This window comes from Centroberyx gerrardi, chromosome 15, assembly GCF_048128805.1.
Source record: "Centroberyx gerrardi isolate f3 chromosome 15, fCenGer3.hap1.cur.20231027, whole genome shotgun sequence".
NCBI lineage: Eukaryota > Metazoa > Chordata > Actinopteri > Beryciformes > Berycidae > Centroberyx > Centroberyx gerrardi.
The window spans coordinates 9771551-9781186 of record NC_136011.1 but is presented as its reverse complement, the minus strand read 5'-3'; the positions used below and the strand labels follow the sequence as shown (position 1 = coordinate 9781186).

The 9636-nt window shown below is 44.8% G+C and overlaps 2 protein-coding genes and 1 non-coding gene across 5 annotated transcripts in view; all 3 read right to left on the bottom strand.

Moving 5' to 3' along the window:
- Positions 1-4356: 4356 nt before the first annotated feature.
- tomm20a (translocase of outer mitochondrial membrane 20) lies at positions 4357-6743 on the bottom strand. The gene is made up of 5 exons (XM_071894402.2): positions 6556-6743; positions 6133-6179; positions 5956-6037; positions 5448-5590; positions 4357-5062 (listed from the first exon to the last, which is right to left on the bottom strand). Exons 1-5 carry the CDS (start codon positions 6677-6679, stop codon positions 5018-5020), a joined length of 441 nt encoding a protein of 146 aa, XP_071750503.1. The 5' UTR covers positions 6680-6743; the 3' UTR covers positions 4357-5017.
- LOC139907896 (small nucleolar RNA SNORA14) lies at positions 5210-5344 on the bottom strand. Its single transcript, XR_011784450.1, has one exon. It is a non-coding gene; the product is annotated as a small nucleolar RNA SNORA14 (small nucleolar RNA).
- A 519-nt stretch (positions 6744-7262) lies between the features above and the next one.
- arid4b (AT-rich interaction domain 4B) overlaps positions 7263-9636 on the bottom strand; it is a 37883-nt gene continuing 35509 nt past the window's right edge. For all 3 annotated transcript variants that reach the window (XM_071894399.2, XM_071894400.2, XM_071894401.2), the window contains one exon: positions 7263-9561. In XM_071894399.2, coding sequence (XP_071750500.2) covers positions 9407-9561 — 155 coding nt within the window. In that variant the 3' untranslated portion in view covers positions 7263-9406. The remainder of the gene's footprint in view (positions 9562-9636) is intronic.

The window sequence follows — 9636 nt, the reverse complement described above, 5'->3', positions numbered from 1 at the left end:
GCAAGCGAAAAGACCATTTCACCCTATCGCATTATTATTCCTCCTCTGCAGCAGCAAAGTATTTGTCTCTGTGAAAGCGAGAGTGCGGAGATGAGCGACAGGATTGCTTCACTCTTGCGGAGGCCCCCTCGCTCCCCACAGCAGCGCAGCAGGGTTGTAACGAGCCGGCGTACCCTGTTCCCCCCCCCCCCCCCCGGCCCCCCAGCTTCCTGTGGCCACCCGGCCCGGCCCGGTCCGGCCCTGCCTTGCCCCGCTCTGAGCTCGGTCAGGCTCCAGCTCCCTCGCTCTCCCTGCTCCAAATACATTATTTACACTCACTCTCTCTCTCTCTCTCTCTCTCTCTCTCTCTCTCTCTCTCTCTCTCTCCCCCCGCCTGCCCGCCCGCCTCCCTCCCTTCAGCTCAGCTCAAAAGAATCAGGGCAGAGGGAAATAACACCACTGTATAACCCCACCCACCCGGCTTTTACACTGACACACACACTGACCCCCCCCTCCCCACCTGCTCTCTCTTTTCTCACTCTGTGGGATGGAAATACAGTGCGGGGTTGGGCCGTGACAATGGGAAACTCTGTGAGGCCCCGGCCCTCCCATTAATCCCCTCTGACATGCCTCCCGAGGGCAGGGATTTGCTACAAGTCAATGCAAGAGACCTACAGTATGCAAAACAAGCCTGTCTGACTGTCTCATGATTTCAAAGCCACTGCACTGCACTGCACTGCCCGTGAGACAGGAAGGCAGATCAGAGAGAGGAAAAAAAAAAACTGTACACACAGTCTGCTTAGTTAACCCTTTCCTCACCCTCCTCTTCAGTGTATGTGTCACTTCCCTCTTTCCATTTTTTTTCTCCCTTAGCCTAGATTACACAGATAATGTTGATGACAGATGACAGGATGAGAACTGACGCTGAGCGATATATTTTTTCTACTGTTTGGCTCTGCCCATTATCCTCTTTGTCTCCCTTCATGACAAATTCAGCTCAGTTTCCACAGAGAGGCAAAATGTGAATGCCGCCCAACGTAAACAGGAATTCACAGGAATTCACAGGTCTGCCGCTGTGCTCGGTTCTTTCAGGTGAAGCAGTGCTATTGAGTTTTGCCCTTATCAGGGATCTGGTGATGTGGAGATAGGTGGGTGCTGCTGGTGGGGGGGGGGGGGGGGGGGGGCAGAGCAGCAGGGTGACATTGGAAAGAGACAGGCGGTGTGGCTGGGTGCTGGGGGCGGCTGTCCACACCCTGCAGCTAGCACTTAGAGGGAATGTAAACAACCAACCTGAATAGACAGGCTGGGACTGCACATGGAGGAGCAGGGAGGGCAGGAGCAGGCAGAAGAAAAGGCGGCAGAATAAGTTAAATTACCACAGGGAGCGAGCAGCGGAGAAATGGAAAAAACAGATGACAGCGAGGCATTGCCCCACAGAGGAAGAGAAATCCGCCAGGATTTGTAGCCTGCTTTAGATTCACGTGATTGGCTCCACTGCTGCCTTCCCCCCCTTCACCCCCCTTTTTTTCCACCCATCCTCAGACCCTTTGAGATGGAAAAATGGGTCATCTGTGTGGAAGTTAATACTCCAAGCACGTACAGTGCCGCTTTATTTTTAGGACGTGCCTTGGAAATTTTTTTTCCCTTCTCCCCCCCCCCCTCTCTCCTCGTTGGTGAATGACACAGAGAAGACGCCGGGTAATTAATATACTGCGTTGCTGCTGTGCACACAAGTGCCTGTGCAGAAGAGAGCAGCAGTCTTTATTATTGCTGTTGGCACAGCCTGGCCATGTCTCATATTTCTCCCAGCCTGCCCTCTCCATGACAACGTACAGTAGTCTGCAGAGTGGCTCGTCTCCCCTGGCACCGTACCCATGACATCAGCAACAGGGCGCAGACACTGTGACTTTGAGCACGGGGCAGAGGGAAAACATGTTCCAAAACAGAGAGGCAGGAGGGGGGGGGGGAGGCCTCTGCGGACACCTCGGCCTAACAGGCAGTGATCTACGTTGTTTCTGCAAATACTGTCAGCCTGGGAGATTATTCCTCACTCAGAGGATCTCACATCGAGACCGGTCTGCCGCTTTGCAGAGCTACATGAAGCTTCCATAGCAACCACATACAAAGGTGTTAACTCTGACTGACTTAAACTCCCAAACACAGCTGTCTCCAACACAACCAGACACTTCAAGTGCTCTGATATTGAATCTGTGTATGTGTGTGTGACACTTGGTACACAGAACGGTAATCAAGCTTTGACATTCAAACACACAAATTGTAATAACACAGAGAGAGGTAATTAGGGCTGTGGGTAATTTGTTGACAGGATTTTCAGTAATGAGTTGCAGAGCTCAAGTGATTAGAATATTCCCAATACAACATTTGACATATGATCGGAAATGGCATCCCATGCAAACAAATTACAATGGCAATCAGACTGCAGGGCCGGAGAGCTGGATGTTTACCCTGGTCGGCGGCTCTCCGTGCCTAATCCGTGGATTTTGGCGTTGCGGCCATTAATAGGTTATTTCCAGCACCTGTAATGAAGGCACAGGGGCTTGTGAGGGAGTGGGGAGCATCTGTCATCGTGTGCAGATTAGAAAAACGGATAAGAAAACTGTTAAAAATCCCCGCTCTCCAGCACATGGTCTCCGTGCTGCAGGCACAGCCATTGTTATTGCTGTCAACTGGAACTGTTATGCTCTCCACTCACTCCCATTCAGTTGTCCTTCACTGGAACACCATAGAAGTGTGGAAAGGCTCCCTGGAGCAACAGTGCCCCCTACTGCAGGACAGGAGGGCGTTTCCTCATCTGCTGCCTCCACCGGCTACTTGGTCAGACTTGTAGAGCTGATTCATAATTCATTCATACAGACTTGAATTTGAGCAGAATACGATTAAGTGATGCTAAAGGAATTGCAATATAGGCCTCATTGTTTACATTATTATACTGCTCAGGATTACATGAATACAGTGTTTTAGTTCACATTTATCAACACCCTGCTTCTCCCAGTGACGCATGGCCTAGTCTTAGAGGAAAATGAAAGTGTATTTATTGCATCATCCTCTAATCAAAACACAATGCACAATGCTTAACAAATTGTATACTGTGGAAAGGCCTGTTTCGCAAGGTTTACTTTATGGTAGCGTGTTTTCTGGGTAGGTAGGCAGGCAGCAGTAGTCTGCTATCCTTCAGTGACCCCACATCTCTCTGCAGTCCAATCCACAGGGGACGGAGTACGTGTCCAGCAGCAGAGTGTTTATTTACAGGAGAAGCGGGCCAGTGGCACACTGCGGAGGGATCTGGCCCGGGCCCTGAACCTGTCCTTACCCCAGCGCCAGCGGCCGACCACAGCTCCAGCTTGACCTCCAACACAGTCTGTTATTTTTCTCCTCTGCCTCCCCAAAGGACAGATTAACAACGATTCACTTCTTCTGCACACGCACGCACACACACACACACACACACACACAGTCACACTTGTGGCCAGACGTCTCTGCAGGCCCCTGACAGGCTTCTCCTTTCCACCCAATGGCAAAATAGCAGGAGTGCTGAATAAAAGACTATAGAACGAGTGCATGAGTTCATGGAAAATGGAACACTGTCTACCATTTAGTTTTCGCTCGACATTTCTGGGCCGCTGTTCAATTTTCATTTTTCATTCCTACTGTAGAAAAACTATTTTCCCCTGCTCTTGTTTCCTGGCAACCTCGAGGACCAGACTGCTCCGGCCAAAGCCCTTAGAAAAACAGCTGCAGACAGGGATAAAAATAATTAGAGCTCTATTTGTCTTCCAACAGACACACTTTCGACCAGACCTACTCCCTTCTACATGCACTGCTCCACTTTCTCTCTCTTGCACACACAATAAAGCCATTCACAATAAAGCCACTGCGGTCTGACAGACTTACACAAGCCTGTGTTTCAGCATACCGGTTTAAAAACAGAACTTAAACTCTCACGATGGCAATTGATCCTGGTAGAAGCCCTCTGCTCTGGCAATGCCTGCATGCATTTATGTTAACCACTGTGAAGGCTTCACTAACATAATAAAGGCCAGGTTTCAAGGGGTTTTTTGACTTTAAATTACACAAACCTACATATACCACTGAAGATTTTGAAGGACTACACAATTTGACAAACATTGCCGTCCAAAATGTTCAGATAAAATTCTGTGACTAAAAGCCGTGCACAAATAATATTTATCTTTGATTTATGCATGCAACATCTTTGAGCCAAATGGCTTTTCAGCTTTACCCAACAGATAAAAAACATCCACATTGTATACTGCAAAACTTTCAGTGCTTCAGATTTTCCTGTGCATTGCTACTGCCATCTACTGGCAAAAGGAACTTAGGAGACTGGCAGTATGATTTCCATGTTTTATTGAGGGATTTTACACACAAAAATATCTCCAGCTATGCAAGACTGGAATATAAAAAAACTTATTTGACATCTCAAAACAATCTCAATGACAACATACCAAAATCAAGTTCCTTCTTAAATCAAAACACAGATATGACCAGCATGGCTACCCCAAAAAAAAAAAAAAAAAACTTGATTAATGTAGGCACTGCTATACAATTTCTCACAATAATTACACAGGCATCTGTAGGACATCTGTAACAAATGTATCTACATATTGTGACAATCTTGATTTTTATTGACCATGTAACATGGTGTTAGCATAGAAAAAAAGAGAACATTCATGTTTATTTTAGGAAATGAGCGGAGTAAAGACAGATGGCTCGAAAAGGTGAGAGCTGGTGGGACAGGATGAGAAATATGGAATGTCTTAAACATTTTCCACAGGGACGAAGCGTAAGCACAGTAACGTTCTCTGCCAGGAGTGCTGCGGTGGGATGGGTGGGGATGGGTCCTGTCATCTGCTGGCTCAGACAGTCAGCCAGCCTCTCATCTCACACACGTTAGCAGGCATACACACCAAACGCGGGTCAAATATTAGTGTTTGAAATCCCTTAACGGGACAATAACACCAGATTCTCATCTCTCTCTGCATCTTTCTCTCTCTCACACTCATTCGACGTCATCTTCTGTCAAGGACTGCGAAGTCAAGATTCGCTGCAAAGCAGAAAGGAGAAGCACTTCAGGAGTCACGCCAAAACTTATGCCACATCAGTTACAGCATAGATGAGCTCATGTGCAACTGTAACTACCTTTGCAACGCTCAAAAACACACGAGAAACAACTGACAACTGCTTGTGATTTGCCTGTCTTAGAGCTGAAATAGCCAAGAGCAACTGACACACGACCCTCAGCTTTGGAACACTCTAAGCTTGATCTTGCATCCTTCCTTGTCCCAGAAACCAACAATAGTAACTGGGGGGTTTACTAAGGATGCTAGCAAGAAAGTCACATTGAAATGAATGTCAAGAGGTGCAGAAATTAACCAGAAAACACAAGAAACACTGGGGGGGGGGGGGGGGGGGGGGGGGGTTATTCTCACTTGGCTGATAGTGGGCAGTTTGGTCAGCAGCATCTGGAACACGGGAGGCGGCAGCGTCTGCTGGAGGACCTGCAGCAGCTGCTGGGGTTGACCGCACACCGCTATCGCATTGGTCAGGTGATCCACACCCTTCTCATAGACTCCTGGGTTGGCACAGAAAACAGACCAAGTAGAAGTTTAACTGAAGTTAATGTGTGCAGCTGGGATAGGGGCCAGTAAACCATGCAAAGAGGTGAGGAGGTTGGCTGGTTGTAGATGGCTGCAGTATTTGGAAACAGTTGACTTGCAAACTTTGTATCAAGGGAATTACATTGTATTTTGGGAAAAAAGCCATACAGTTTGTACTCAAGTGACTTATATTTGTATGATTAATTTATGTATTTTCAGGTAGGCAGTATGACATGAAACAAAAATGTCACTACATTGAGTTCTAGACTTTCTGTATGTCGTGTGTGTCCATCATGCTCATATGTAATGCATGTATAAAGATTGCATAAATTTGGCCAACCTTGTGAAAGGAGTTCCTCTCCCAGTTGGATTTCCTCCAGAAAGAATTTCTGTACAGCCTCCGCGTCCTTCAAGTCAGGCAGCTTCAAAGTCAATGAAGACATTGTCAGAAATGCACATTTAGGTCCCACGTGTACAACACATCTGAAATGTGAATTATTTTTTCCATTTGCCTTACCTTTGCCAGTCCAGCCTTCTCTTTAGAAACATTGTGCTTGCTCCTGCCTGTGTCACAAAAGTGGATTTAGACTTTGTTAGCATTTCTAATTTGCCTTAGTGGAACGCGACAGACATGTGGCTGAAAGTTAGCAGTTAGCTTGAGCTCGCTCCTCCAGAAGTTATTTCTCCTGCTTTAAAACAAAGCCTGCTCGTGAGTGCTGTGGCCAAATCAAGTTACAGTTACAGTCTTCACGCTCTGTGCAGCTGAAAAAATGAGACTGTTTTCAATCTAACCCTGTAAATACAGAGTGAGTCTTCTTGGTATAACGTGCACGTATCGTTAGCTCGCCACATGGTTGCTTTGCTGGACTGCTAGTGCGGGAGCTTCCTCTCCTCCCTCTGGCTGAACAACTAACGCTAACGCTAAACGGACATCACTTACGTTCACGTAGCTTCTTCTTGAAGTCTGGATCACTCCGTCGTTTTCTGTCAAAATAAATACAGTATGCGATGAAAAGGGCCCCGCACACCCCAGCGACAATCGTACTTGTTTTACCACTCATCATAGTTATAGGTAACTAATATTAGGCGAGTTACGCAGCTTGCTAGCTAACTAGCTGGCTAGCTAGCAAGCTGCTAAGGAAGTGGTAAGAGGATGTACGTCATTCATGACGCAAGGCGCATGGCATCTGGTCAGCGGTAGCACCATCGAAAAATGAAAGAACGTAAATGTTTAATAATCTTTACATAATAATAATTAAGTTATTGATTCCTATTTATATTAGATTACATTACTATTATAATAAAATACTAAAAAAAAACGAAAATTATTTCAAGACATTCAGCAATGCAAACGTAAAGTTACTATTGCTCTTGGCATGGGCATTCACCACTAACAGACCCACAACCCACTGGAATATAATGTTAGGCTAGTAAAGACTAGCTACACAAGAGTACGCAATATATACGCTTATAAAAAATATTAATATTATTAATATTTACTGATTTCATGTGCTTTGAGACATATTTTGAGCTTTGCTCAGAAAAAGTCATTCGAATTTCATTAATGACTAACTTTTAAAACCCAACATGGTAGCAGTAACAGCTTCTTAGATGCAGGCAACAGACACACTGAGTACTTCACAAACTATGGCATTTATTTCAAACAGAGGCTTCTGTTTTGCTTACATTTGTACAATAAATTACACAATGACCATCATCAGATGAGCCTAATAAATACTATTGAGCCTTTTTCAACAAGCTCCATCACTTTCTCTTACTCTATGATCCAGACCATTTTCCATACAGGTCCATAAAGCTTTAGCTACAGCTCATGTACAGGTTGGAAAATAGTTCAGCCGCCTCCAAAACCACAATTCTTCTCTTTACAAGCACAAGCTAACAGAAAACAAAACAAAATACAAACTAAACCAAAACAATAAAATTATAAAGGGAAAAAAAACTTTCTTGAAATTCATGAAAGCGGCAGAACAAAACAACAAAATAAATGAAACTAAATAAATCTGTCCCTACAAGAGAACAAGAATGAGGACAAGGGGGGGGAACGGACATGCTTTTACCCTCAGTATTTACACTCAAACTACAGTTAAAACCGTAAAACTGTCTGTACAGAAAAGTACATGTTATTAACAGTGCAAGATATTAAATAGCTTGACTCAAAACACTCTTCTCAATATACAAATGTATAACAAAAGCATACAATTACATACAAGTGCCAAACAAAACAGAACTTCAGGTTATCATACAGTAGGGAGTCTATACAAAGGAAACACTGGAGATGTCTTCAGAAATGTATACACATACGTCACTTTATGATATAAATGCACATTTACAATATCTTTACCATTATTCTGGTCATAGTACATGAAACAGAACCAAACATTTTTGGTAGGGATGAGTATGAGAGGAAATCTTTGTTTAAAATAGATGATGAGAGCTGGCATGTCATTACGGATCAGAAGTAAAACGGGAAAGAGATGCCAGAAAGGTATGCCTCGCTTGTATTAAACTGACTGTATGTTCTTTGAACTGCTGCAGACTTGGGATTGTGTCTCATTCATTTGTTCTGAGGTACACAGTGATGCTGTAAATACCTCCCATGTTTGCCTTCAAGTTGCACAGCTGCACTATCAAATCTTAAGTGAAGAGGATACGACTGACTGGGTGATTTAATGAGCGATCAGAACATAATTTAAAAAAAAAAAGCAGATGGGCATTTAAAAGGCTGATCAACTGAAGAAATGTAACCATTGCATTCGCCACCTCCATCATTGCACATTTTATACTGCCAGACTTAACAGTTGTACCCAAACTGGATGAGTATTCAGTAGTAGATTATAGGTGATCCAGTATAGTTCTGCTTTATCCTTTACAATCATATTTCTTAAATATTTCCATATGCTGATAAAAACCATCAATATCTGTCAGACACAGCCCTTCACCGCCTGCTCATTCATACAGTATTCTTCAGTCTTTTGTAAGGGACACATTATTCTGGGTGACCCTCTTGATTTGAGAATAGGACCAGGAAAAAGTGCTGTCCTTTCTCAAAGTGCCCCGTAGAAAAGAACAAAAAGGCACTACAGTATCATTCCATATTCATCCACTGTGGCTGTCAGTGGACATATGATGATCTGAAACCCTATCCTTCACCACCTATTGACTCAAAGCAAACAGGTACAGGACAGTGTTCCTGTACTTGGGATGAGCATAGTCAACCATCTGAGGTTTATTCACCATATGAAGGCCCTTATAATGAGGGTGGACAGAGAAACATGAGGCAACGTTACATTGAGTATGCCCTTAATGCCATTGTGGCACAGTTCCTCTGAATTCCCCAAAATAAAATGGCAAGCACTGGCTGTGCCACGTTGGGCTATGAGGACAGAGCACAGAGGGGTCTTCACTGGAATCATCCCTAACCAAGATAATAGAACTTTATCAAATGGAAACAATTATTGCTTGCAAAAACAATTCTTATAAATGTTCAATTAAGGAGAGCGCAAAAGACAATTTTGTACTTTTTTTTGACAAATTCTTCCCCCTACACAATCTTCATAAAAGTGCACTTAAGTGCCATTAGCTTGCCAAGGAAACAGTTGTCAATAGAAAATAGTGCTTGTTTCTTGTTTTTTGTCTCTGGTCTGGTTTTTGTGCCCCAGTAGTTACAGTATGTAGGTTGACTTGTCTGTCCTGGTGGAAGGGAGTGGGGGCGGTGAGCCCAGGGTGCTGGTTAAGTGCTTAGTGCGGTGGCTCCTCGCTGGTACGTCCTGTCACCTGCACTCCACCGATACCCCAGAGTTCTGAGAGGACGAGGACGAGGAGGACACCGGAGGGTCAGCCAAGGTCAGCATGACCGCCGCCGTCAGCGAGCTGGAGGACGGTGAGGAGGATGACGAGGACGAGGAGGAGGAAGCCGCCACCGTGCCTGGAGGACAGAAGCAGGGTTTGGTTATGATCGGCTACAAAGCGTGTAGGTGGAGAGAACAAGGACGACTATCTT